The sequence below is a fragment of the Microtus ochrogaster genome, chromosome X (assembly GCF_000317375.1).
Source record: "Microtus ochrogaster isolate Prairie Vole_2 chromosome X, MicOch1.0, whole genome shotgun sequence".
Taxonomy (NCBI): Eukaryota; Metazoa; Chordata; class Mammalia; order Rodentia; family Cricetidae; genus Microtus; species Microtus ochrogaster.
The window spans coordinates 23,324,146-23,339,765 of record NC_022026.1 but is presented as its reverse complement, the minus strand read 5'-3'; the positions used below and the strand labels follow the sequence as shown (position 1 = coordinate 23,339,765).

The 15,620-nt window shown below is 38.4% G+C and overlaps 1 protein-coding gene across 1 annotated transcript in view; it reads left to right on the top strand.

Moving 5' to 3' along the window:
* The window catches only part of Kif4a (kinesin family member 4A), a 115,982-nt gene that overhangs the window by 27,306 nt on the left and 73,056 nt on the right, over window positions 1-15,620 (top strand). Inside the window, exons 8-9 of the mRNA XM_005358641.3 lie at window positions 13,139-13,255; window positions 14,125-14,300. Coding sequence (XP_005358698.1) covers window positions 13,139-13,255; window positions 14,125-14,300 — 293 coding nt within the window. The remainder of the gene's footprint in view (window positions 1-13,138; window positions 13,256-14,124; window positions 14,301-15,620) is intronic.

Genomic DNA, 15,620 nt, shown 5'->3' with positions numbered 1-15,620 from the left:
TGGATGGATGGATGGATGGATGGATGGATGGATGGATGGATGGATAGAGCTGAGGAGATGGCTCAGTGGTCAAAATGCTTACAGTATAAATGTGAAGACCTGAGTTTGGATCCCTCAGACCCACATAAAAAGTAGGTATGGCAGCATGCATCTATAGTCCTGGGTTTGAGAGGCTAAGAAGGTAGTGTCCCCACCGCTAACTAATCTAACCAATCCAGTCTAACCAATCTAGATTCAGTTTCGGGGAGACACCCTATCTCAAAAATAATGTGGGAAGCGATAGAGGAAGATACCTAATGACTTCTGGATTCCACACACATTTGCATAGGTAGGTCATACTCATACCGCACCACAGCCACACACATCGAAAACATTTAATAAACATTTAAATAAATTAATAAATACCAAAGTATATATATATGGACTGGAGACAGTTAAGAGCACTGGCTATTCTTCCAGAGGGTCCAGTTCTGATTCCAGCACCCACATGATAGCACACATCCATCTATAACTCCAGTTCCAGGGGTTCTGATACCCTCTTCTGACCTCCTTAGGTAATGCATCACATTTAATTTAAAAAATTCTAACTTCCACATAAAAGAACACATATTATATCTTCCTGTGTCTGACTTTATTTTATTTATTTATTTTTTTCCATTAAAAAATTTACACTTTCGGGCTGGAGAGATGGTTAAGAGCACTGACTGCTCTTCCAGAGGTCCTGAGTTCAATTCCCAGCAACCACATTCTGGCTCACAGCCACCTGTAATGAGGTGCCCTCTTCTGGCCAGCAAGCATACAGATATAATAAGTAAATAAATAAATCTTTAAAAAAAAATTTACACTTTCTCCCCTCCTCCCATTCCCCTCTCGCTCCCCCACTTACCCTCCTCCCTCCCCCTCCCTCCTTAAGAGAGGGCAGGGTAGCCTGCCCTGTGGGAAGTCCAAGGCCCTTCCCACTACATCCAGGCCTCCGAAGCTTTGCATCCAAATAGACAAATAGACTAGGGTCCCAAAAAGCCAGGACATGCAGTGGAAACAAGTCCAGTGCCTTTATCAATGGCTTCTCAGTCAGCCCCCATTGTCAACCACAGAGAGTCTGGTTTGATCACATGCTCGCACTGGATTTGGTGAGCTCCCATTAAAACAGGCACACTGCCTCAATGGGTGGACACACCCCTCGCGGTCCTGACTTCCTTGCTCATTTTCTCCCTCCTTCTGCTCTTCAACTGGACCTTGGGAGCTCAGTTCGTTGCTCTGATGGGGGTCTCTGTCTCTATCTCCATCCTTCGCCGGATGAAGATTCTATGGTGATATTCGAGATAATCATCAGTATGATAGTGGTGGTATGTATTCACTCATTAGTGGACTCTAGCCATAAACAAAGGACATTAAGCCTATAGTTCACAAGCCTAGAGAAGCCAAATAACAAGGTGACCCCAAAGAAAAACATATATAAATCCTCAAAATTGGAAGCAAACAAGATCACCGGGGCAAAAGTTGGGAGCAAGGGGGAGGGGGAAGGGAGAAAGCAAAGCCTGGAGAGAGCTTGGGGGAATGGGAGGGTGGAGATGGAGGAAGGGTGGATATAGGAGCAGGGAAGAAGACATCTACATTAAGGGAGCCATTTTAGGGTTGGCAAAACACTTGGCTCTAGAGGGGATCCCTGGTGTCCACGGGGATGACCCCAGCTAGGTCCTTGGGCAGCAGAGGAGAGGGTGCCTGAACTGGTCTTTCTTCGTTTAAAATAATGTCCTCCAGTTCTGTTCATTTTACTTTAAAAGGCAAACCTTCATTCTTTACTGCTAATAATATTCAATTGTGTGTATATGTACCAAATTAACTCTTTTCAACTTCTGTTGAAGGACACCTAGGCTGATTGCTGAGTTATCTATCCTGGTTAGTGCCATAATAAACATAAGTGTAGATGGTTAGCCCTTTGGCATTATTTTGTTTCCTTTGGCTATATAGTCATAATTGGGAGAGCTAGATAATATAGTTGATCTATTTTTAGTTTAGTTAGTGTTCATACTGTTCTCTATGACAGCCATACTAATTTCCACAGTGTATAAGACTTCTTTACTCTCTACATCCTTGCCAGTATTTATCTGTTTGTATACAGTGACAGTATCAATATAACTTGGATTTGCATTTCGCTGATAGCTAAATATCGTGAGCATGTTACAAATTTATTGGTGATTTATAGTTTGAGAAGTATTTCAATCATTTATCTATTTTTAATGGAATTGTGTGTATTTTTAAGGTTTTGGTGTTCTTTATATATTCTGGATATTAATCCTCTATCAGATGAAATGTTAAAAGACATTCCATTCTGTAGCTGATCCTTTTACCTTTTTTTATTGTTTCCTTTGCTGAAAGTTTTTGACTTTTTGTAATTCATTTTACTAATATTTACTTTTGTTTTCTGTGCCTTTAAAGTTCTATCCAGAAAATTATTGCCCATACCAGTGTCTTGAAACAATTCCCTTGTATTCTAATAGTAGTTTATGGTCTTACATTTAGATTTTTCATCTATTTTGAGCTGATTTTTGTGAAGACTAAAAGATACGGGTTAAGTATCATCTCTTCACATGTGAACACTCAGGTTTTTCACCACCATTTATTTCAAAGGCTGTCCTTTCTCCAATGCATTTTTGGCATCTTTGTTACTTAGGTTTATTTCTGGAGTCTGTTTTTTGTTACATTGGTTTGTATGTTTGTCTTTCTTCCAGGGCCATGTTGTTTTGACTACTGTGGCTCTGTAGTGTGTCTTGAAATTAGGTATTGTCATCCCTCCAGCTTTTTGGGGGATTAAGATTGCTTTGGCTAGCTAAGAATGGTGGCACTTAACTGCAATCCCAACACTATGGAGGCAGTTCAGGGTTAGCCATAGTGAGCTCAAGGTCAGCTTGAATTACATAGCAAGACTCTGTCTCAGAAAAACAGAGAAAATTCACAATATATCTCAGTGATAGAGTACTTGTCTTGGTTTTGGTCCCTGTTCATCACTAAACAAAATTTCTTTGGAGCCTTTTGTTCTTTAATAGGAATTTTACGGTTAATTTTTTTTATTTTTGTGAGGAATGTCATTGGTATGTTGATGCAGTATGAGCATTTTGCCCCCCCCCCCCGAGAAAGGGTTTCTCTCTCTCAGGACAGAGCCATTGCTGTTCTGGAGCTTACTCTGTAGACCAGGTTGGCCTCGAACTTGGTGAGCCCTCTGCCTCTGCCTCTTGAGTGCTGGGATTAAAGGTGTGCACCACCACTGCTGAGCACAGTATGGACTTTAACAATATTTATTCTTCTAACCAAGAAACATAGGAACATTTTCCTGTGTGTGTTTCTGTGTGTGGTTCAATTTACCTCACCAGACTTTTAAAACTTTTCATTGTATAGGTGTTTCACTTCCTATATATTTATTTTTGTGGCTATCACAAATTAGATTGTTTTAATAATTTTTAAGTAGATTCATTATTGATACATAAGAAAGATTTTTGTTAGTTTTGAATCTTGCTATTTTACTGAGTTCATTTATTAATTCTAATGGCTTTCTAATGAAATAAAATACTTCAATTTTTTCTGTATATAGAATCATATTATTGCCATGGCTTAACTTCTTTAATTTTGTTTGTGGGATCAGAGGTTTGAACTCAGGCCCTCAAATTTGCACAGCAAGTGTTTTATCCACTGAACCATCTCCGCAGTCTTATTTTTTAACTTTACTTTTGGTATATATAAAAACAAAATTCACTTATTCTTTTCTTTTTTGAAACAGGTTCTTACCATGTAGCTCTGGCTGTCATGGAACTCACTATGTAGACAATGCTGGCTTTGAACACTCAAATCCACCTGCCTCTCCTTCCTAAGTACTAGGATTAACTGATCAAAAATAAACTTATTAATATTGATTTTGTATCCAGCAACTTGTTTTGTTTTAGATTCAGTAGTCTGTGTTCGCTTTTGTTAGTGCCAGTATGTAGAAGATCCATCATGAATATTTTAATTGTTAGAACCAGTTGGTTCTTTCAGTACTTATCCGACCTCTCTTGTGCATTGACACTTCAACTAAGATGTTTTTAAAATGATCTTTTTATTCTTTGGGAATTACATGCAACGTATTTTATCATCTTCTTTCCTCTACCTCCCTACTCACTCAACTTCATGTCTCTTCTCTACTTTTCCCCCATCAAGTCCAGTTTGTATTGCCTGACTATTGCTTTGTGTGAGTCCTGCCCTAGAGTGGTCAATATGTCAGTTGTTACATCAGAAAAGAAAATTGACTTTCCTACCAGAAACCAAATACCAATAGCTCCTCTGCTAGGGGTGGGACTTTCTACCTTTCCCCCCTCCGTGCTGGGATTTTGTCCATCTTGAGCTCACACAGGTCGTGCTCATACTGTCACAAGTGTTGTGAGTTCATATGTATATCTACCCTGTTTCGTTGATGTCTTTCACTGTCTCTGACTCTTATCATCTTTCCATTCTTCATCCTCATCTTCATTCTCATAAATCCCTAAGAGGAGTGTGTGTGTGATGGAGATGCCCTATTTTTAGGACTGAGCACTACACAGTATCATATTCTCTGCATGTTGACAGTTGTGTCTTGCTGTTGATTGCCATTTACTTCAAGAAAAAGTTTCTCTCATGAGGGTTATAAGATATACTGATGTACGGGTATAGCAATAAGTCATTAGGAGTTGTTTTAATGCTATAATTGACTCCCCCCTTTTTTGAACTTCCCTTGATTTGTAAATTCTTACTGTCTTAGTTCATTTTTTAATTCATATGATTCCTTTTCTTTTTGCTGTTCCATTAGGTTAATTATTATACTCAGCATGATCTCCCCAATTAGGAATGAGTACCCACTACCTGCTGTTCGTTCTTTCTTAGCACTAATGTGGAGATACACCCACTTCCATTCTGTTCCTGTTGTCTCTGCCAAGTTTATAGCATCATCCTGTACATCTGGAAAAGAGCTTCCTGACTGGACCATTAAAAGGCACTCCATTCCAAATACTATAGCTAGACCAAGCTTCTTAAGATGCCACTTTGCGTATGATACCTGTTCCAGATACAAACTGAAGTATCATGTCCTACTTACAGGATGAACTTTAAACACTGCCACTTGTCCTTCCAGACCCTTTGCCCCCCCAAGCTCTAGCCTAGCTCTTCTGCTGTCTTTCATAGCTTCCCTACCCACACTATCCACTCAAGCTATGTGGCCCCACAACATGCTCAGTTTCTGTATATGTTCTCCACAGCCTTCTCCTCCTCTTGCACAGAACCCAATGTGTGCCTGCCCCTACCCTACCCTCTCAATCAAACTGTCTCTAACACAGCCTTTATTAAAGCCCAATTTGTCTTGAAGGTTTAGACATTGCCTTTAAAAAATGATTTCATAGGATTTTTGTCTTAAAATTCTATAGTGACAAAGAACTGTAATGTCACTCTCTGGCCCCTGTGTATTTTCAGTCCACATCCATCAACTTATGTTGTCGTCTGTAACTCATCACTGTCTACATAGTTGTCTTGATTCAGATCTCAGTAGCATTACAGCTACCTGAACATAGGCACATGTACACAGAGAGATATACTTGCTAAATAGAATATTTATTTTATTTTAAAATCATGTGTATGCTTGTATGTCTTTGGGTATTATACATGAGTGCAGCTTCCCAGAGAGGCCAGAGGATGATGGCTTTGGTTCCTCTGACTCTGAAGTAACTAAACCACCAGACTTGGATGCTAGGGACAACGTAGGTCCTCTATAAGAGCAGAATGTGCTCTAAACCATTAAACCATCTCTCTAGCCACCACCCAATCTGTGAATGTAGAGTGGTGTGAGTTCAGATGGGTGTATGTAGACAGAGACTACACTTTTGTTTCCCTGCTTCCTAAACCCAAATAATCACACAGAAACTATATTAATTATAGCACTGTTTGCCCAATGGCTCAGGCGTATTCCTAGCTAGCTCTTAAATCTTAAACTAACCTGCTTCTATTAATCTTTGTATTACCACAAAACTGTGGCTTACTGGTAATATTCTAGCATCTATTTTCTTCAGTGGTTACATGACATCTGGTTGACTCTGCCTTCTTATTCCCTTCATTCAATTTAGTTTTTCTACCTAGCTGTATTCTACCCTACCATAGGCCAAAGTAGCTTCTTTATTAACCAATTCTCATAAAACATGTTCATAGCATACAGAGGGGAATCCCACATCATGGGTATGTATGTGTGGAGACCTGTGATGGATTTTGGGTATGTGCTTTGGTTACTCTCTCTGTTTGTTTGTATTGTAATAGAATCTCTCATCTATCCTGAAGCTTGTTGATTCAGCTAGCTAGCTACCTTGTGAACTCTAGTATTACACTGTCAGTTTTTGTTTTGTATGTCAACCTCTCCTTTTAGGCTGAAGTTCTCAAAAATCAACTCATTTAATTACTTTTTAAAAAGATTTATATATATGTACATTGGTGTTTTGCCTATATGATATGTATACACACACACACGTCTGTGGGGTGCTAGATCCTCTAAACTGGAGTTATAGACATTTGTGAGTTTCATGTGGGTGCTGGGAATTGAACCCAGGTCCTCTGGAGCAATCAAGCAGTGCTCTTAACTGATAAGCCATCTCTCCAACCCCTCATTTAATTCTTACAATAGTCCTATAAAGTAGATATCATTACTCATCTTTATATATCTGAAAGCTAACTAGCACAGTGATAGAGACTGTACATATCCACCAAATGTGCAGTGAATAAAAGCCTTGGATATGTGGGGGTAACAATAGGGAGACTCTAGGATGAGTCAGATTTGCTATTGATTGCATGACCTTCTAAAGGTGAGACAATGAAAAGGAACAGTGTTGGAAATAGAGTACGAGTGCAGCTAAGCAGATTCTGTTCTGTTCAGGTCTTTTGTGCAGTGCCCTAGTCTAACCAAGATAGCCAGGGAGCACTCACAGTACAGATTTGGACATCAGGAAAAAGGCCCTGTTTGTGGATACAGTTTTCAGGCCCTGATAGTAGTAGATACTTGGAACTCTAGGCATGGAGGAGGTTAAACAGAAGGAGTATAGACTAAAAAGATTATAACATGGTTATAAGGGAATACCAACATTTAATAGAGATACAGAAAGCCTTGCATAATATAGATAATGATTGAAAACAGGGAATGGGTATTGTAGTTTCACCACTCTAAAGAGCAGAATTTCTAGCTAAAATCATCTTCAATGATTTTAATTTATGTGCAGATAATTATAATTTTATTAATCTTAACTTAAAAATAGCATTTATTCATTCATATGTATATGTATGTGCATGCCATGACACATGTGTGATCAGAGGCAGTATGTGTCAGTTCTCTCTATCATGTAGGTTTGGGGAATGGAATTCAGGTTGTTAGTCTTGGCATCATGCACCCTTACCCACTGAGCTATCTTGCCAGCTTGAATTTTCTCTTTTGAAAAGACTCCTATTCATTTCTCTTTATGCTTCATAACATTGGCATCTTAAATATCATTCTTTCCTGAATTTTAGAGATGATTTTTATGAAATCTCAGGTACTGACATTTGTCTGTTCCTTAGTCTCCTGCAACCAGATTTCTATCAGTCCACTTCTAGAGTCAGTTCTGTGTTATCTTGAAAGCAAAAGTATTCACGTCTGTAATCAGTTGTAGTTCCTTCTGGGTGATGTAATTGTCATCAGAGAAGATACAGGATTTCAGCCTCATATGATTTAGCAAATAGCCAGATTATCTAAGGTTTTCTACCTTTTAACATGAATTACTTGTATATGGCTCTCAACGGATGCCATTTTATTTTTATCATACTCTGATGATCCAAGGAAAAGATTTTATGGAGAAAATTTGAAATTTGTTGGTAAGTGACTGAGGCCAAGTTTTAGTTAAGATCCTCTGTCTCCTAATCAAGTGCTCTTCCCACTTTTTGAATGGTTACCTCTGTAAGGTTCTTTGCTTGTTTTTGTTGTTGTTTTAGCACCATATACATCTTGGGCTGGCCTTGAACTTACTTTATAGCCAAGGTTTTTAACTCTTCACCTTCCTGCCTCTCTCCCTCTAGTGCTGAGATTACAGGTGTTTACCACCATGCGGGTTTATGCAGTCCTGGATGTGGAACCCAGGGCTTCCTGCAGTGCATGCTAGATAGGCGCTCTACCAAATGAGCTACATCTCAAGCCCTATGTAATTTTTAAAATCTGTTTTGGTAACAGATTAATCCATTCATTTTTGACTGGAGAACACAACCATATTATACTATTACTTAAGTCTTTCCGGGCAACTTCTTCAGCCAGTCTACCTGACTTTTATCCATGAATAATTTTCCTTTCATGTTAACCAGGATTTGTCACTTGTGGTACTGTTGACATTTTGAATTAAATTACTTTGTGTAGAGCTCTGTTGAAATAAGAGTGGCTGGGCTGTGTCCCGCCACCCAGCCGCCCGCACGGCTAGCTTTATACCCAAAATAATTACACGGAAACTGTATTCTTGTAAACACTGCCTGGCCCATTAGTTCCAGCCTCTTATTGGCTAGCTCTTACATATCGATCTAACCCATTTCTAATATCCCTGTAACACCATGAGGTGTCTTACCAGGGAAGATCTTAACCTCCATCTGTGTCCGGTAGGAGAATCATGGCGACTCCTTGACTCAGCTTCTTTCTCCCAGCATTCTGTTCTGTTTACTCCGCCTACCTAATTGTCCTATTAAAGGGCCAAGGCAGTCTCTTTATTTAACCAGTGAAATTAACACAAAACAGAAGACTCTCTTGTACTTTTGTAGAATGCTTAACAGAATTCTTAGCCTCTTCCTATTAGAAACATGTACCACTCTCGCCCCAAGTTGTGACAGTAACTATCTCCAGAGATTGTCTGCTGTCCAGTAATAAGCAAAATTGCCTAGTTGAGAACCACTCTATATAGAGCTGCTTCATTTTCCTCCCAGCCAGGCTCTTCCCTACCACAGATGTAACCTTCTTTTGAAGCTATTGTAATGTGCCTCTGGTAGCTGTGAAGTTGTATTTCTGTTTTAAATCCAAAAACTTCCCCTTTGTTATTTATTTCTTGCCATAATGAATAAGCATGAAGTGGTACTGAATAATATTCTCAACTCTCCTTTTGTTTGGACTTTTTCAGTCTTGCAGAGTTTTAAAAGAACTTCTCATCACATAATTTTATCTGAACAACTTTTTTAACCATCCTTGATCACAACATTTTTAAAGATTTATTTATTTGATGTATAAGAGTGTTTTGTCTGCATATATATACATGTATGTATGTATGTATGTATATATATATATATATATATATATATATATATGCATACCATGTGTATGCATCAGACACAGGTCCTGCAAGAGTAACAAGTGCTCTAACTGCTGAGCCTTCTCTCCAGCCACCTTGACCAAAGCTTTTAAGGCTCTGCAAACAATGTCGGTGTTTTGGTGTTTTTGTTTTTTGGGGTTTTTTTTTGTTGTTGTTGTTGTTTTTTGTTTGCCAAGAATTTACCATTTTAATGTCTTAATTTTTTTTCAAAACAGGAATTTTTCTGTATAATTCTGGCTGTCCTGGAACTCCAAGATCAGCCTGCCTCTGTCTCCCAAGTGCTGAGATTCAAGGTGTACACACTACCACTGCAGTCTCCATTTTAATATCTTAATAACAAAATGAAATAGAAAGCAGAGGGCTAATGTGGGGATTAGTTACCTATACTGCAGGCAGATTTGCTATATCTCAGCAGGACCTTCCTGAGTGAAATAAAGGGCTCTGCAAAGTGCTGAATTTTTCCAACTGGCAATAGAAACAAAACAAAGGGATTGATTGCTTAAGAATACTGTTTTTGATGTAAATGAGGGAAATGTGTATATATATATATGAAGGAGTTAGTGGGGGAAATTAACTGAAGGTTTAAGAATGGGAAAATAGATCAAAGCATCTGGGTCTCAGAGGCAATAAAGGGACTAGAAATATGAACAGAGGTAAAGAACAGAGACTTCATAGTAATGATAGTTGTTTTCACCAAAATAGGTGCAAAAACAAAGGAATAAGTAACAGCAAAGTAAAAAGCATAAAGTAGAGAGGACAAAGGTTAGGGAGCTTTCATGTATAACATTATCTCTGTGAAGTTTTTGATGAAATCTACTAATAGAGAATGAAGGTAGCTTTGTAGTATTGAAAATGATGTTTAGAATAGCTGCCACGTGAGTTAAATTAGCCAAGCAAGATCATCAATTGACCACGGGTTCAATTAAGATGAATAGCATGGTTGTAATGGATTCAACTCATTTGTTTATATTGTTCCTTCAGTCTTGCACCCTGCAGAGATACAGGCATGTGCACGCGCGTGTGTGCGCACACACACACACACACATACACACACACCTCTATCTATGGTAAGAGGGGCTGGATGGGTAAGATACTTTTCTAATATGTGTGGGAAGAGAGGTCTTATTTTAGTTGGAGAGAAAGAAATTAAGCTGTTGGGCTGGAGAGATGGCTCAGAGCATTGACTTTTCTTCCAAAGGTCCTGAGTTCAATTTCCAGTAACCACATGGTGGATCATGACCATCTATAATGAGATCTTGTGCACTCTTTTGGCCTGCAGGTGAACATGCAGACAGAACACTGTATACATAGCAAATAAAAAAATTTAAGAAAAAAAATAGAGCTCTGGTGGAAATGGCAGGTCATAGGAGCATTGAGTGCTTGAGAACACAAAACTGAAATGATTGGTTGTGGCTTCAGAATAGGCAGCTAATACCCCCAAGAAGCTAATCCTGAGGTGTTAGTTTCAAATTGGTAGTCACAAGAAAGGAGAAAATAAGGTCCATGAAAGGTGTGGTCAGCGAGCATTTTGGAGTTTTTCATCATGAACAAAGACTGCTGAGAGAGTTGGCTTAGAGGGTGGAAGCTATCTTTTGGCTCCAAGTTTCAAGTTTCCGTCTCCTGTTTCTTAGTCCTTTTCTGAGCCTGTGGCGAGGTTACATGCCATTGTGGGGAGGAATGATTCACCTCTGGAAAACAGAATCAGCAGAATAGGAAGGGATAAGATATACCCTTCATGCCGTTAAGAGCACTGGCTCCTCTCCTAGAGGACCTGGGTTCAGTTCCCAGCACCTACATGGTAGCTCACAACTGTCTGTAACTCCAGTTCCAGGTAATTTAACACCTTCATACCGAATGTGCATAAAATAAAGTTAAATAAAGATATGCCCTTCAGAACCATGCTTCCAGGGACCTACCTCCTTCAGCTAGACCCTGCTTCCTAGTAGTATATTTAACTATGAACTCATCAATGGATTAGTCCAGTGATACAGATAGGGCTGTCATGGTCCTGAGTTCAATTCCCAATCACCTGTCAATGGCACTACCAACTGTGAAGGAAACCTTCAGCATACAACCTCTGGAAACATTTTATATCTAAACTATAATAGGATTGTGTAAATATATTTGTTTCACGTTATAAGGGAATCCAAAGTATGGCTGAATAAGTATAAAGTTAAGTAGAGCTAACAGTAATGATACAAGTTCTCATAGTTCGTCTGTACTACTTTCACAATCTACCTTAGGATAGGTAATCCATAAACAGTAGAAATTTATGTTTTTACACCTGAAATCTATGAATGCCAGGATGATGTCACCAGCAGAATTGGTATCTAATAAGGTTGCCTTCTCTGTGCCCTCACATGGCAGAAAGACTAAAAGGTCTTGCTAGATGTGTTCTATCCATGAGGGTAGAGACAGTATTATCACACCCTTAACCTCTTTTTTTGCATTGTTAAGATATTATTTGGAACTAGATCTCTCTATGTAGCCCTGACTATCTTGGAGCTCAATATATAGACCAGGCTGCCCTAGAACTCACAAACATCTTCCTGCTTCTGCCGTGGAGTGCCAAGATTAAAAGTGTTCATCACTGCCAGGCCATCCCTCTTAATGTTGCTTTGGAGATCAAATTTCAACATGAATTTTGAAGGAAACAAAAACATTTAAACCAAAGTATTATTTGTCTAACATTTAGTTTCCTTTTAGTTATAACATCTCATATAATTCCTTCCACAACCCAACAAAGTAGATAGAGTTGCCTCATTTTACAAAGCATTTTACCTATGATCCTATGACAGTAACAGAACCAGGATTAGAAATCTAGGTCTACATGACACCAAAGCCCATGGACTCAACCAGCATCCTATAAAGCCTTTGTGCTGTAAATGTAACAGTGGGAGAAGTCAAATACTTTAGACAGACCTGAAAGATTTTGAGAGTGTTTGAATTAAGCAGAAAATAGAAAAGCCCAGCTCGGGATGCTGGTGGAAGAGCTTGCAATGAATGGAGATCAGCCTATAGAGTGAGGCCCTATTTTAAAAGAAAAGTAGATAGTAAAGTAGAAAAGTAATTTTTACCTTTTTTAAGCAACAAGAAGTATGATATTCTAATGTGGTACAAAAAGCGTAAGATTGACTGAAATTCTTTTTTTTAAATATTTATTTTTCTATTATATATATACAATATTCTGTCTGTGTGTATGCCTGCAGGCCAGAAGAGGGCACCAAACCTCATTACAGATGGTTGTGAGCCACCATGTGGTTGCTGGAAATTGAACTCAGGACCTTTGGAAGAGCAGGCAATGCTCTTAACCTCTGAGCCATCTCTCCAGCCCAATTGGTTGAAATTCTGAAGTGAATTCTCATGCCTACCACTTACTATTTGTATATAGGGAAGCCATCTAACATCTGAACTACTTTCCTTACCTGTTAAATGAAAATAATGGTGATGAAAATAATGGTAAGATTGTTAAAGTAGTTATAAACCTGGTTTCACGGTGTTACTTTAAAGATGGTCATAATGGATACAAAAGGTTACTTTACTATCTGTGTATATGGTGGTTGTCATAGCAATTGTTACCTGTCTCCGCTTTGTTTCCATGAGAAACAGTAAGTGCAGTGCACTCAATTGTACGAACCTAACATTTGAACCTGAATTTGAATAGAATTAAGACATTTCCTTAGTATTGCTGGTGATATTACTATGAAGTATTTTCTTTTATCAGAAAAAAATGTACATATTTGTTAGCTGTTTTTCCAAGAAGTTTAAATTTTCTTTCCTACTATTAGGTATTAACATTAACCGGGGCCTCCTGTGCTTGGGAAATGTAATCAGTGCTCTTGGAGATGACAAAAAGGGTAGCTTTGTGCCCTACAGAGATTCCAAGCTGACTCGTCTGCTTCAAGGTAAGTCCAAAGTGCCTCTAAAATAAGAGAGGGTAGTTTGGAATGATAGTGTGGAGAAAGCAAAGGTAAAACAGGCAAAACACTAATGGGCTGTCACATCCACAGCTAATTGATGAAAAGATGAAATAGCTATTGGCAATCAGATTTCTAAGAGAATGAGAAAATGTCTTTACAGATGGCTTTGAGAGCCAAGGAATCTATAGAATGCCATCTGTACTTAGGACCTTGCATCTGAAAATGAACTTGGTTACATTTTATTTAATTGACAGTATGCTAAGAAGAATTCTTTGGAGAGTTAAAATCTTCATTGACAGGGCATCCTAGGAATATTTAATCTCAGTAGAGGCTTGTAATGGGCCTGAACCAAGCCTGGTTTTAAAACCTGATTAACTGCTGAACTCATAGTTTCTCTTGAGTCTAGTGGCATATAAAATAGGATTCTAAATCTCTATCATTTTATGCATCTGAGGTTTTACTATTCTTATATTGAAACAAATCAAAAATTTGTAGCTATCACAGTAAATGACCCCACACCCATGAGTATATATGCAGCATAAATTTTAATCATTGAACTATAAAAAGAAAAGAGATGAAATTAGGAAGGGTCAGATGGTTGATCTGGGATGGGTGGGGTGAATAGAATCAAAATATATTGTATGCATGTGTGAAATTTTCAAACAATAATTAGAATGGTTTTAAAATTAAAGCCAAATAGTTCTGAAAAATAAAATCAAAGCCAAATCAAGTGTCCCTAATATTTTTTCTTTCATCTATGAATTCAAAGTCATCAGCCCAAATAGTCAGCTTTTGCTTGCAACCTACTTGTTTGATTTTATTTCCTTTCATTATCCCTTATTGTTCTTTTCCAGATTCTCTGGGAGGCAATAGCCATACACTTATGATAGCCTGTGTGAGTCCTGCTGATTCTAATCTAGAGGAAACATTAAATACCCTTCGCTATGCTGACAGAGCAAGAAAAATCAAGAACAAACCTATTATTAATATTGATCCCCAGGCAGCTGAACTTAATCATCTTAAGCAACAGGTATAAGATTTTATAGGAAAGTTACAAAGTATGTGAATGGAATGATTTAGCTTCTATTTCTTTGTTCTAATTATATTTGTCAAACAATAATACTAATACGGTGTTTGCTATCCCTTTAATATTAGGGGGTGCCATTGGGTATTTTACTGATAAGAAGTGAAGGGTAAGAAGGATGGTGGTGGTGCATGCCTTTAATCCCAGCACTTGGGAGGCAGGCAGATCTCTGAGTTTGAGGCCAACCTGGTCTACAAAGTGAGTTCCAGGACAGCCGGAACTGTTACACAGAAAAGCCCTGTATTTTAAAAACAAAACAAAAAGTGAAGAGTAGATGAAGCAAGAACGCCTTGCAGGGCTCAAATCCTGGAGTTCCTTAATATGCTCTGTTAAAGAGCTTGGAACTGGCAAGTATTAAGGGCTACAGATTTTAAGTAAGAGAATAACTTGATGAAATGCGTTTGAAGGAAATCTGGTTTTTGTATAGTAACAACAGATGAAAGGTGACTGGCTAGAAAGAAAAAAAAATTAGACAGGCTTTGTCATAACCTGGGTGAGAACTATGGTCTGTACTAAAGACCGTAGCAATAAAAATCAAGGAACGGTCACAGAAATAGAGGACAAAGAACAAGAAGTAAAGTATATTGGGATTTGCTTAGTTGCAAAGTTAATATAGGAAAAGAAGTGGGTAGGAGCCACATTTGATTTTCAAGTTTCTTCCTTGAATTACAAAAAATCATATTGATAAGGAAAGCAGATGGAAAACCAGAGTTGCACATGAAAACAGGAATGATTAGTTTAGGTCATTTTGAACTTGAAAGGTGTTTAGGGAATGTGTATAGAAATACTCAAATATTGCTGACTACATAGGCTTGATTTAGAGGGTATCAGATGAAGAGTAAAGAGGCAGCTCTAAAAGCATTAGCATTTAGATGATATCTGAACTTAGTGAGTACGTGAGAACAAAGTGTTATCACACATGGAGTAATCACTGAATGTTTGCTAAAGAACCAAACGAAGAGGTCCAGACCTACAACTTGAGAATACCAGCTCTTAAAGAATGGATAAAGGAGAAACAGGTAAGAATAGACAGGAAGAAAATCAATGATGTCACCAAAACCAAGGAAAGAGTCCTTCAAGGAGTATTGCCATAAGAACAAATTTACTAAGAAGTGTAGTAATAAGAGCGGCGGAGCTGCGTCCCCAGCACCCCAGCCGCCCGCACTGCTAGCTTATGCCCCGAAATAATTACACGGAAACTGTATTCTTTTAAACACTGCTTGGCCCTTTAGCTCTAGCCCTTACTGGCTAATTCTGATATCCCGA